We start from the raw sequence: 13,874 nt of genomic DNA, 5'->3' as shown, positions 1-13,874 counted from the left end.
TAATGAGGGAAATAAGTATTTGACCCCCTCTCAATCAGAAAGATTTCAGGCTCCCAGGTGTCTTTTATACAGGTAACGAGCTGAGGTTAGGAGCACACTCGTAAAAGGAGTGCTCGCAACCGCAGCTTGTTACCTGTAAAAAAGACACCTGTCCACAGAAGCAATCAATCAATCAGATTCCAAACTCTCCACCATGGCCAAGACCAAAGAGCTCTCCAAGGATGTCAGGGACAAGACCGTAGACCTACACAAGGCTGGAATGGGCTACAAGACCATCGCCAAGAAGCTTGGTGAGAAGGTGAAAACATTTGGTGCGATTATTCGCAAATGAAAGAAACACAAAAGAACTGTCAATATCCCTCGGCCTGGGGCTCCATGCAAGATCTCACCTCGTGGAGTTGCAATGATCATGAGAACGGTGAGGAATCACCCCAGAACTACACGGGACGATCTTGTCAATGATCTCAAGGCAGCTGGGACCATATCCACCAAGAAAACAATTGGTAACACACTACGCTGTGAAGGACTGAAATCCTGCAGCGCCCGCAAGGTCCCCCTGCTCAAGAATACATATACATGCCTGTCTGAAGTTTGCCAATGAACATCTGAATGACTCAGAGGACAACTGGTGAAAGTGTTGTGGTCAGAGGAGACCAAAATGGAGCTCTTTGACATCAACTCAACTCGCTGTGTTTGGAGGAGGAGGAATGCTGCCTATGACCCCAAGAACACCATCTCCACCGTCAAACATCGAGGTGGAAACATTATGCTTTGGGGTTGTTTTTCTGCTAACGGGACAGGACAACTTCACCGCATCAATGGGACGATGGACGGGGCCATGTACCGTCAAATCTTGGGTGAGAACCTTCCCTCAGCCAGGGGATTGAAAATGGGTCGTGGATGGGTATTCCAGCATGACAATGACCCAAAACACACGGCCAAGGCAACAAAGGAGTGGCTCAAGAAGAAGCACATTAAGGTCCTGGAGTGGCCTAGCCAGTCTCCAGACCTTAATCCCATAGAAAATCTGTGGAGGGAGCTGAAGGTTCGAGTTGCCAAACTTCAGCCTCGAAACCTTAATGACTTGGAGAAGATCTGCAAAGAGGAGTGGGACAAAATCCCTCCTGAGATGTGTGCAAACCTGGTGGCCAACTACAAGAAACGTCTGACCTCTGATTGCCAACAAGGTTTTGCCACCAAGTACTAAGTCATGTTTTGCAGAGGGGTCAAATACTTATTTCCCTCATTAAAATGTAAATCATTTTATAACATTTATGACATGCTTTTTTTCTGGATTTTTTTGTTGTTATTCTGTCTCTCACTGTTCAAATAAACCTACTATTAAAATTATAGACTGATCATTTCTTTGTAAGTGGGCAAACGTACAAAATCAGCAGGGGATCAAATACTTTTGTTGTGTAGTAAGCTGTTAGTAGCCCATGTGCCTCACCCTAATAATTCGGTCCCTTTCCCCCTCATAACTTAGCCTACTGTCCTGACTTGGTGGTGCACATGTAACCAATAGCCTGTTTTAGAGAAATGTAATCATCTAATATTGTAAGAGATTTCACTGTCTGTTCATATGCCCCCTTTATTTATCCTACGGTTCTGACTTGGTGTACAGGGAGAACACTAAGAATGGCCCATGTTCTGAATTCTGTCACTGTACATTTCCAAAGAGCAGAACAAATAGTTGTATTGATTACGTGTGTCCTAGTTCACTCATTGTCTTAATTGAAATGACGGATTGCCTCTTATCCGCTCGTTGTCCCCTTATGCCATAGTTTGTACATCTCAATTGTCAGTAGAAATTAAGCAAGTCAGCCATATATTTTTTAAAGGCAGTAAATGTGGCAGAATTAACTGTTTTGTTGCTATTCAAGGCCTCGCTGATAGCCAGGTGTAACGGTGGTAAGGATTCACTCCATGGTGCTGAAATGAAAGCTCTGCTGTACCTCGTGACATTATAAGGTACGTTACATGACACTGAATTGTATTAGCTCCTTTCAATGTGTACTTTATGCCTGTTGCGGTTGTATGCTTATCGGTTTTCCTCCAATTAACCTTGTCAAAAAAATCTCATCAAATTGAAGGGGTTCCCAGCTGATGACGAGTTCAATGATAAGCCAGATATCGGAAAAACAAAACATTGGTCTTGACTAAAGCGTTTTATATGTTTACAGGTCGAATACTGTAACAGACAAAGTGAACAATTACTGAGTCAGATAAAGCCAAGTTAGGAATTTAGGAGTTATAATTATCGCTTGGTGACCCTAATAATATTGAATGAGAGATGTAACAAACTTGTGATGAGGCATCATTACACCCGTCATGTGTTCCTTAATTGACATAATCCCATCTGGTCTGAGTGACATTTGCTCTTTAGACATTCTCACCTTATGGAGTTACTTACCCACTGAAACACTTGATCCCAACAGGTTCCTTTTTTTGAAAGGTGTATCCGAAAACAACAACATACTCAAAAAGCATAAATCTTACTATGTACTCTGAATACAGATGCAGTTGCTGAGGAGACCCCTGACACTGTGTGGTGCGGACCCTGGGAGGCGGGCAACATCATCTGTTCCCGCGAGTATCCAGCGCTTCGTGCCCGCCAGCAGCACCATCAATGCCCACGCCCTGGAGCGGCTACAGGCCTTCTTTTTTCGTGCCACACGCCTCTTCCGTCATCATTGGAGCTGTGCTCTCCACAGAGTCTGGCATCCCCAGACTACCGCTCAGATGGGGTGGGTCTCTATGCTCGCAAAGACAGGCGACATATGCAGCACGCAGAGTATATACGCAGTGCCCAGTCTCGTCAGCTCTACTGGGCTAGGAACTGTGGGCTGGCCACAGTTCTCCTCTCATCAGCCAAACTCTGCCCACCTGGCCCTGCAGCAGTGGGAGGAACAGGGAAAGGTCCACTGGCTGGTTACACAGAATGTGGACGCACTTCATTCCAAGGCAGGGCACCAAGGACTGACTGAACTGCACGGCTGCGCTCACATTTACATTTAAGTCATTTAGCAGACGCTCTTATCCAGAGCGACTTACGGATTGCCTCTTATCCGCTCGTTGCTCACAGGTAGGAGTGAATGACTGACACACACACCACACTATAGAGACTTCTTGTTTAAGGACATTGGCTCAGAACAACACTGAGTGTTTTACCTGTGTGTCTGTCCATTGGTCTGTGTCCCTCTCAGGGTGTTATGCCTGAGCTGTGGTGCAATGTCTGCTAGAGAAGTGCTCCAGAAGCGTTTCGCAGACCTGAACCCTGGGTGGGTAGCACAGGCTGGTGGTGTAGCTCCAGACAGGGATACTTAATTGAGGACAAACAGGTCCTCCACTTCAGATAGCCTCCCTGTAAGGACTGTGGGGGCATACTGAAGCAAGACATGATGTTCTTTTTGTTGGGGGGGGGGCAGTGAACCGAGATACAGTAGTTTGTACATGACAGACTGGTGGGGTCTGATGCAGCCATAATTGCGGGATCTTCTTTGCAGGTGGGCATAAATAAGGTATTATATATTGCTAGAGTCCAGAGACCATACCTCTTCAGTAGTCAACCATTTGTTGCAGTTTGACTATTTTTGTCTTGTTGATACATCTTCAAGTTCTCTAAGACATCTGTCTAGTCTAACTGTTATATCCTTGTTTTTTTCTAGGTGTATTCTGGGTACAGATTCCTACTGGCAGCAGCTGACCAGAAGAGCCCAGTGGCCATCTTGAACAACGGGCCTACCAGGGCCGACCACCTGGCAGAGTTCAGAGTCCGTGCTCGTTGTGGGGAGGTACTGTCAGTCATTCAGCCCCACTGACCAGAGACAGACGGATGGCTTTACTAGGACTCCGGTCACTGATCCACAGACACTGACAACTGAACTACTCAATGGGCTCTACCTCTTGGTCATCCACGCAGCAATGCAATCAGCCTCAGGACGTTGGGCTGGAGAGATGGAAACTTGTTTCTATGACATCTATGGGAAACCCCACAAGTAACGGAGGATATGCTTTATGGCTGACGGCACTATTCTGAAGTTAGCACCCGCCATATTGATGGACGTAACAATCATCCATAGAAATTAATGGTTATTATTCTACTTTCCACTTAAGTTGTCAGCATACTTCAGTTCGGCTGGCGCCTAGACGAACTTGGCTACTCGAACGAGTGCGCTCGCATACTTCCTTAAGTCTGCTTGAAAAGAGAAAAACGCGGCAAAAGTGGTAATTGTACATTTTGAGACGTAGCCAGTAAACACTTCCTCAAAAGTCAGAATTAATCTATAAATCAAGAAATCTTTCATTAATTTTTACATTTTTGCCAAAGAGATTAGTCACACAATTTTACATCTAACTAATTACATGTCAGGTGCAGTAGTATTCAATGAAAAAAATATGCATGAAAACAAGTTGCATTGTTTTGAATGACAACAAAGACTTTGAAGAATCCTTACCATTGACCAATCACCAACGAAGGGGCGTAGACTTCAGCACAGAACTTCGGCTTGCTTCCAGAAAAAAATTGTGTGCCCAAACAAAAAAAAAAACTCACCGAAGTCCAAAACATACAAAAACCGTCACAAAATGTCAATCTAGACACGAACTCTACCGAACTGTTTAGGTTGAGAAGCATACCTTTAGCCTGTACATCATTTTAGCTAACTAGTATAAACACTCCTCTCTGTATTTGGCTCTTTTCGCCAGCATTTTGGATATGAGATCAAATGTTTCATATGAGCCGACAGCATAGAATGTCACCTTTAATTTGAGGGTATTTTCATACATATGTTTTATTGTTTAGAAATGAAGGAATTTTATGCATCTAGCCCACCCATTTGAAAAAGTAATAAGTACTTGGTCCCATATTCCTAGCACACTATGACTACATCAAGCTTGTGACTCTACAAACTTGTTGGATGCATATGCAGTTTGATTTGGTTGTGTCAGACTGTTTTGCCCAATAGGAAGTGAATGGCGAATAATGTATAGTCATTTTGGAGTCACTTATGGTAAAAAAAAAATAGAATGTTTCTGAACACTAATGTGGATTCTACCATGATTACAGATAATCATGAATAATAGTGATCATATTATACTATTTTGGGCTCCCGAGTGGCACAGCGGTCTAAGGCACTGCATCTCAGTGCTAGAGGTGTCACTACAGACCCTTGTTCAATTCCAGGCTGTATCACAACCGGCCGTGATTGGGAGTCCCATAGGGCGGTGCACAATTTGCCCAGTGTCGTCCGGGTTAGGGTTTGGTTGGGGTAGGCCATCATTGTAAATAAGAATGTTCTTAACTGACTTGCCTAGTTAAATAAAAAATTAAATACCCCCAAAATCAGGAATAAAGATCAAGATCTTTGTGCCTCTTAATTTCTCACTCATTTACAATTTATTCATGATTACTCGTAATCATGGTAGCATACACATTCATGTAGGAGTGTTCTGAAACATAGTTATTTACAATAAGTGACACCAAAATGACAATATTAATTATTCACCATTCAGTTCCTATTGGGCAAAACAATCTGAAACAACCAAAACAAAACGCACTGCATCCAACAAGTTTGTAGCCACAAGCTTGATGTAGTCATTGGTGTTAACTTCCCTCACAAATGCATTTATATTTTAAATAAATTATGTTTCCAAACTGATTATGTAAATCAGTTTGGAAACATGAACAAGTGCTTCTTCAATGTTTGCTTATCAATTGTTTTACAGACAATTTCCAAAATACAAATACCGTCACATTTTTCATACAACATCCATCCACAAAGTGCCATTATAATCATAGAGCCACAGAAGGTAAGGTGACAGTTGATCTGGTTACACTGAGTCCAGACAAGACCTTCTGCTGCTGAAATCGTTCCTGAAGCTGTGTAGTCCAGCTAGCCATCACTGACTGAGTGTCTGCCTGCAACATCTCTGGGGTGCTGAAGGAATACAGGCAACACCTGTGACCCTCAACTCCAGAATCACCACCCTGCCAGGATGCCACAGCCTTGGTTACCACGAGTGGAGACATAGCTAGGCAGTTCTCAAAGCTCCTGCTCTGGTCAAACCAGTATGTGGAGGGGTAGCCCAATAGAATCCCGAATAGAGTACACAGATTCCATGTCTCACAATGTCTCTTTTCAATTCGGTGAGGGACATTTCTCATCGCAGAATGTTGCCCAAACTGTCTAATATGAGCCAGTAAAGCCTGAATCATGTCCCTGATAGCTCCCCACTGTAGCTCAGTGATGGCAGGCTGCTCCAGTGAGTGACATACATCCACCACAGTCACAGTCCTCCTTAAGAGAAGTGCCTCCAGGTTTGCTATAGTTAGGGATGGGTTCACAATCAAGGAATTCTCACTGATGACCAATGTCTGGAGAGATTTAGACACAAGTTGTGCAGCCTGCAGAGAGTTTAAATACTGTTGGACCTGCTCTGCAGATGCTGTATTACTGTCATATAGCAGAGCGGGCTTCAGGCCCAAGTCCACAGCCAGGACCTGAGTAGCCAGGTTCAGACTCACAGTGGCGGAGAAGCGTTTCTTTCCAACTCGTAGACATTTGCGAGCAGCAGCAACAAAGACGTCTGAAGAAGCCATGGACTGCTCCTAGGGGAATTTGAACATGTGGCAACATTACATGGTGATGAATGAAACTCCACGCTGACCAAAACATTATCAGAATAGTGTGCGTTAGTACGAGTTTTGCACCTAAAACGAGCATGCCGGAGGAACTACAGTAGCCAGCTAGCATGATAGTTAGCCTAGAAATGCAAGGCTGAACTGGAACCACGCTCATGCCTTCCAGTTACTTCCCACATATCATTTATTTTTGACAAATTCATTAGTAGGCTACAGCTCATTGATCCTAAAGTTAATCTATTCATCGAGCTACCGACACCTTTAAAGCATAACGTTACTTACTTCGTTGCGTTCTTCTTCTCCTTCTTCTTCTTCTTCTTCTTCTTCTTCGTCCTCCTTCTGCTTCGGGATTGGGTTGGCGGATCGCATCCAACTTTTAAGGTGCATACCCCGCCACCTACTGTACTGGAGTGAGGCCAGTCATGGCTTACCGACATTAAATTGTTTTAATTATTCATGTTCCTGTAAAAAAAAAAGTGAAATAGAGCCCTAGACACCACTTCCCTTCCCCCCACTACACCACCCAAACCTCAACCAGCCTCTCTAACCCTTTGACACAATCTCTCCCTATCTGCATCATACTGTTCACAAAATATCCACACACTCCACCGTTTCCTCCACTAAACACTCATCACACAGACCTATCATCCATAACGTGACATTCAAACCTGTGTACCTAAACCGTAGTCTACTCCACACAACTTCCTCTCTCTTACATCTCATACTCCCCACCTCTTCCTTTACTGACTGGTGCATACGATAAAAATGGCCTCCCCTTACTACTAGCATCCCACTCCCTTTGCCAAAGATCATCATCTTATTAACATCATTAGGGCACAGGGACTATCCAACTTGGTCACCATCATCCACAAGACAGGAAAGCCAGCTACCTTGAACAGTATTTTGCCACCCCCATTCTCAGAACCCTCAGACTCGCAAAATCGACCACACTGTGCACAATTGCTGGAGCCCCCCACCAGTGTTCAAGACGCGGAGAGATTTTGCCTTCAGGTTAGGTCTGCCCATGGCTGGGCTAGCATCGTGGAAGTACAAGGACATCATGGCCTACAACCGCTCCAAGGACACCATTGCGCGCCTGAGAGCCAGCTAAGCTGTGAACTCGCAACAGGTATGGTTAAATGTCAATCACCACAGCATCATGGATGGCTGTTCATGGTTGCATCCCCACTAGCCAAAATAGAATCATCGCACTCTCCCAGAAGCTTGGCTGATGCCTAAAACCCACAAATTCAGACAAACAAAGAGGTGTAATGGGTTTCTACTCCAAAATACAGTATGTCGCATAAAGCTAACTTCATTATTCAATGTTTTTCATTTTTACTGCATCAAGGATAGCGTACACAGACATTTCGGCTTCTTCAGTGTGTCCCCACTAGGGAATTAATGTATAGACGGCACATAGTACGTACAGAGCGCTGCCCCCACGGATGCACTGACACTGAAAACATCTACCACCTGTTTGTTTAGTGCACCGTGGCCAGGTGGGTCTGGGCGCTGTTTATTCCCTCTGTCTCCCCCAACAGGTTGCTGACCCTACCTTTCCTGACAGCGGAGAACATCCTGAACGGTTCTCCCTGCGAATGCACCACCACCCAGCTCTGACAGCAGTGGATCATCAGCACCATTAAGCAGGTTCTGTCGGAGACAAGGAGACTGGGTCTACCAACAACAAACCGTGGAACGAACAACCAAAATCAAATCAAATCAAATTTATTTATATAGCCCTTCGTACATCAGCTGATATCTCAAAGTGCTGTACAGAAACCCAGCCTAAAACCCCAAACAGCAAGCAATGCATGTGAAAGAAGCACGGTGGCTAGGAAAAACTCCCTAGGAAAAACTCCCTAGAAAGGACAAAAACCTAGGAAGAAACCTAGAGAGGAACCAAGCTATGAGGGGTGGCCAGTCCTCTTCTGGCTGTGCCGGGTGGATATTATAATAGAACATGGTCAAGATGTTAAAATGTTCATAAATGACCAGCATGGTCAAATAATAATTATCATAGTAGTTGTCGAGGGTGCAACAAGCACGTCCGGTGAACAGGTCAGGGTTCCATAGCCGCAGGCAGAACAGTTGAAACTGGAGCAGCAGCACGGCCAGGTGGACTGGGGACAGCAAGGAGTCATCATGCCAGGTAGTCCTGAGGCATGGTCCTAGGGCTCAGGTCCTCCGAGAGAAAGAAAGAAAGAGAGAAAGAGAGAATTAGAGAGAGCATATTTAAATTCACACAGGACACCGGATAAGACAAGAGAAATACTCCAGATGTAACAGACTGACCCTAGCCCCCGACACATAAACTACTGCAGCATAAATACTGGAGGCTGAGACAGGAGGGATCAGGAGACACTGTGGCCCCATCCGATGAAACCCCGGACAGGGCCAAACAGGCAGGATATAACCCCACCCACTTTGCCAAAGCACAGCCCCCACACCACTAGAGGGATGTCTCCAACCACCAACTTACCGTCCTAAGACAAGGCCGAGTATAGCCCACAAAGATCTCCGCCACGGCACAACCCAAGGGGGGGCGCCAACCCAGACAGGAAGACCACGTCAGTGACTCAGCCCACTCAAGTGACGCACCCCTCCCATGGACGGCATGGAAGAACACCAGTACGCCAGTGACTCAGCCCCTGTAATAGGGTTAGAGGCAGAGAATCCCAGTGTAGAGAGGGGAACCGGCAAGGCAGAGACAGCAAGGGCGGTTCGTTGCTCCAGCCTTTCCGTTCACCTTCACACTCCTGGGCCAGACTATACTTAATCATAGGACCTACTGAAGAGATAAGTCTTCAGTAAAGACTTAAAGGTTGAGACTGAGTCTGCGTCTCTCACATGGGTAGGCAGACCATTCCATAAAAATGGAGCTCTATAGGAGAAAGCCCTACCTCCAGCCGTTTGCTTAGAAATTCTAGGGACAATTAGGAGGCCTGCGTCTTGTGACCGTAGCGTACGTGTAGGTATGTACGGCAGGACCAAATAGGAAAGATAGGTAGGAGCAAGTCCATGTAATGCTTTGTAGGTTAGCAGTAAAACTTGAAATCAGCCGTTGCCTTAACAGGAAGCCAGTGTAGGGAGGCTAGCACTGGAGTAATATGATCAAATTTTTTGGTTCTAGTCAGGATTCTAGCAGCCGTATTTAGCACTAACTGAAGTTTATTTAGTGCTTTATCCGGGTAGCCGGAAAGTAGAGCATTGCAGTAGTCCAGCCTAGAAGTAACAAAAGCATGGATTCATTTTTCTGCGTCATTTTTGGACAGAAAGTTTCTGATTTTTGCAATGTTACGTAGATGGAAAAAAGCTGTCCTTGAAACAGTCTTGATATGTTCTTCAAAAGAGAGATCAGGATCCAGAGTAACGCCGAGGTCCTTCACAGTTTTATGTGAGACGACTGTACAACCATCCAGATTAATTGTCAGATTCAACAGAAGATCTCTTTGTTTCTTGGGACCTAGAACAAGCATCTCTGTTTTGTCCGAGTTTAAAAGTAGAACGTTTGCAGCCATCCACTTCTTTATGTCTGAAACACAGGCTTCTAGCGAGGGAAATTTTGGGGCTTCACCATGTTTCATTGAAATGTACAGCTGTGTGTCGTCCGCATAGCAGTGAAATTTAACATTATGTTTTCGAATGACATCCCCAAGAGGTAAAATATATAGTGAAAACAATAGTGGTCTTAAAACGGAACCTTGAGGAACACCGAAATTTACAATTGATTTGTCAGAGGACAAACCATTCACAGAGACAAACTGATATCTTTCCGACAGATAAGATCTAAACCAGGCCAGAACTTGTCCATGTAGACCAATTTGGGTTTCCAATCTCTCCAAAAGAATGTGGTGATCGATGGTATCAAAAGCGGCACTAAGATCTTGGAGCACGAGGATAGATGCAGAGCCTCGGTCTGACGTCATTAAAAGGTCATTTACCACCTTCACAAGTGCAGTCTCAGTGCTATGATGGGGTCTAAAACCAGACTGAAGCGTTTCGTATACATTGTTTGTCTTCAGGAAGGCAGTGAGTTGCTGTGCAACAGCTTTTTCTAAAATTTTTGAGAGGAATGGAAGATTCGATATAGGCCGATAGTTTTTTATAATTTCTGGATCAAGATTCGGCTTTTTCAAGAGAGGCTTTATTACTGCCACTTTTAGTGAGCTTGGTACACATCCGGTGGATAGAGAGCTGTTTATTATGTTCAACATAGGAGGGCCAAGCACAGGAAGCAGCTCTTTCAGTAGTTTAGTTGGAATAGGGTCCAGTATGCAGCTTGAGGGTTTGGAGGCCATGATTATTTTCATCATTGTGTCAAGAGATATAGTACTAAAACACTTTAGTATCTCCCTTGATCCTAGGTCCTGGCAGAGTTGTGTAGACTCAGGACAATGGAGCTTTGGAGGAATACCCAGATTTAAAGAGGAGTCCGTAATTTGCTTTCTAATGATCATGATCTTTTCCTCAAAGAAGTTCATAAATGTATTACTGCTGAAGTGAAAGCCATCCTCCATTTGCGAATGCTGCTTTTTAGTTAGCTTTGCGACAGTATCAAAAAGAAATTTCGGATTGTTCTTATTTTCCTCAATTAAGTTGGAAAAATAGGATGATCGAGCAGCAGTGAGGGCTCTTCGATACTGCATTTCCGTTCCAATTTTCTGGAAGCTTGCTTCAGAGCTCGTGTATTTTCTGTATACCAGGGAGCTAGTTTCTTATGACAGATGTTTTTAATTTTATGGGGTGCAACTGCATCTAGGGTATTGCGCAAGGTTAAATTGAGTTCCTCGGTTAGGTGGTTAACTGATTTTTGTCCTCTGACGTCCTTGGGTAGGCAGAGGGAGTCTGGAAGGGCATCAAGGAATCTTTGGGTTGTCTGAGAATTTATAGCACGACTTTTAATGCTCCTTGGTTGGGGTCTGAGCAGATTATTTGTTGCAATTGCAAACGCAATAAAATGGTGGTCCGATAATCCAGGATTATGAGGAAAAACATTAAGATCCACAACATTTATTCCATGGGACAAAACTAGGTCCAGAGTATGACTGTGGCAGTGAGTAGGTCCAGAGACATGTTGGACAAAACCCACTGAGTCGATGATGGCTCCGAAAGCCTTTTGGAGTGGTTCTGTGGACTTTTCCATGTGAATGTTAAAGTCACCAAAAATTAGAATATTATCTGCTATGACTACAAGATCCGATAGGAATTCAGGGAACTCAGTGAGGAACACTGCATATGGCACAGGAGGCCTGTAAACAGTAGCTATAAAAAGTGAGTGAGTAGGCTGCATAGATTTCAAGCTCAAAAGACGAAAACGTCATTGTTTTTTTTTTGGTAAATTGAAATTTGCTATCGTAAATGTTAGCAACACCTCCGCCTTTGCCGGATGCACGGGGGGTATGGTCACTAGTGTAACCAGGGGGTGAGGCCTCATTTAACACAGTAAATTCATCAGGCTTAAGCCATGTTTCAGTCAGGCCAATCACATCAAGATTATGATCAGTGATTAGTTCATTGACTATAACTGCCTTGGAAGTGAGGGATCTAACATTAAGTAACCCAATTTTGAGATGTGAGGTATCACAATCTCTTTCAATAATGGCAGGAATGGAGGAGGTCTTTATACTAGTGAGATTGCTAAAGCGAACACCGCCATCTTTAATTTTGGCCAACCTAGATCGAGGCACAGACACGGTCTCAATGGGGAAAGCTGAGCTGACTACGCTGACTGTGCTAGTGGCAGACTCCACTAAGCTGGCAGGCTGGCTAACAGCCTGCTGCCTGGCCTGCACCCTATTTCATTGTGGAGCTAGAGGAGTTAGAGCCCTGTCTATGTTCGTAGATAAGATGAGAGCACCCCTCCAGCTAGGATGGAGTCCGTCACTCCTCAACAGGCCAGGCTTGGTCCTGTTTGTGGGTGAGTCCCAGAAAGAGGGCCAATTATCTACAAATTCTATCTTTTGGGAGGGGCAGAACACAGTTTTCAACCAGCGATTGAGTTGTGAGACTCCTCCCTGAGGAGGAGGATCACCATCCTTTTTAAAAACAATTTTTTTAAACTTTATTTAACTAGGCAAGTCAGTTAAGAACAAATTCTTATTTTCAATGACGGCCTAGGAACAGTCGGTTAACTGCCTTGTTCAGGGGCAGAATGACAGATTTGTACCTTGTCAGCTCAGGGATTCAAACTTGCAACCTTGCGGTTACTAGCCCAACGCTCTAACCACTAGGATACCCTGCCGCTCCTTCTCAGGGATCACGCCATCACAGATATCCACAAAGACCCTGACCAGGCGAAGGTGGTATGGGGTTGGCAAGATGGAAGGACATCCACATCTAAACCATCCCCCGAGCCGCCTAGACCAAGACAAATCCCAGACCCGTCCTCCAGTCTTCAGCGTCCAGCCTCACTGCCGCATCACTCCTCTTCCACACCCCATGCCACCAACCACTCCCCCCGAACCATCCAAGGCCGATGGACACATTCTCTACCCCCACTCTCACATTTCTCGCTACCCCTACCTCCCACTATCACTCTCACAGAACCGGCACCAGCCCAGAATCATGAACCATCCACCAACACAATGGGGCGAAGGGGGGACCAAACATCAGACTTTCACCCAGAGCGAGCAGAACACAGGGAGTGCCATCAGGGCACCCTTGTGTGCCTGCTTGCTCCTCAGGTTGTCCTTCCTCCCCTCTGCAAATCCAGCACCAGTCCCAGCACCAATCCAGATCCCATTGGCCAGTCCCAGCACCAGACCATCAGACAATGCGCGGAGGAGGGACTAAACACCAGACCTTCCCCTGGAGCGAGCGGACCACAGGGGAGTGCCACAATTTACCTCCTGGTTTAGAGCTCCCTTGTGTGTCTGCTTGCTTCACAGGTTGTCCTTCCTCCCCTCTGCAGATCCAGCACCAGCCCCAGCATGAATCCAGATCCCGGTAACCAGCAGCCCCAGCACCAGACAAGGCTCGGAGGAGGAACCAAAGATTACACCTTCACCCAGAGCGAGCAGGCCACAGGGAAGTACCACCATTGACCTTTTGGTCTAGGTTTTCCTTGTGTGTCTGCTTGCTCCTCAGTTTGTCTTTCCTCCCCTCTACAGATCCCGACCCAGAACCATCCCCAGTTTCCCGGTTCATGGTTCCTATTTCTCCCAGGCCCACTGTCCCAACACTAACCCCTGGTTTTCCAGCTCTGGCACCAGCATGATTTCCAACC

The 13,874-nt window shown here is 45.4% G+C and overlaps 1 protein-coding gene and 1 pseudogene across 2 annotated transcripts; one reads left to right on the top strand and one right to left on the bottom strand.

Moving 5' to 3' along the window:
• The first annotated feature begins 2,359 nt into the window (after positions 1 to 2,359).
• LOC106583374 (NAD-dependent protein lipoamidase sirtuin-4, mitochondrial-like) lies at positions 2,360 to 3,018 on the top strand (annotated as a pseudogene).
• Positions 3,019 to 4,747: 1,729 nt separating this feature from the next.
• On the bottom strand, positions 4,748 to 7,058 carry cssa22h1orf74 (chromosome ssa22 C1orf74 homolog). Of its 2 annotated transcripts, NM_001141157.2 has the most exon segments (3): positions 4,782 to 4,918; positions 5,594 to 6,610; positions 6,926 to 6,949. In NM_001141157.2, a coding segment is annotated over 1 exon segment (807 nt). In that variant the 5' UTR covers positions 6,602 to 6,610; positions 6,926 to 6,949; the 3' UTR covers positions 4,782 to 4,918; positions 5,594 to 5,794.
• Positions 7,059 to 13,874: the final 6,816 nt, after the last annotated feature.

Source organism: Salmo salar, chromosome ssa22 (assembly GCF_905237065.1).
Source record: "Salmo salar chromosome ssa22, Ssal_v3.1, whole genome shotgun sequence".
Classification (NCBI taxonomy): Eukaryota; Metazoa; Chordata; class Actinopteri; order Salmoniformes; family Salmonidae; genus Salmo; species Salmo salar.
This window is presented reverse-complemented; position numbering and strand designations above follow the sequence as displayed.

Bases quoted from the DNA above. Each gene is read 5' to 3' on its own strand.
- cssa22h1orf74 (XM_014167458.2), bottom strand. From the start codon at position 7,030: ATGCACCTTAAAAGTTGGATGCGATCCGCCAACCCAATCCCGAAGCAG. The intron at 6,611-6,925 runs GTAAGTAACGTT...AAATTCCCCTAG, and splicing joins GAGAAGAAGAACGCAACGAA to GAGCAGTCCATGGCTTCTTC.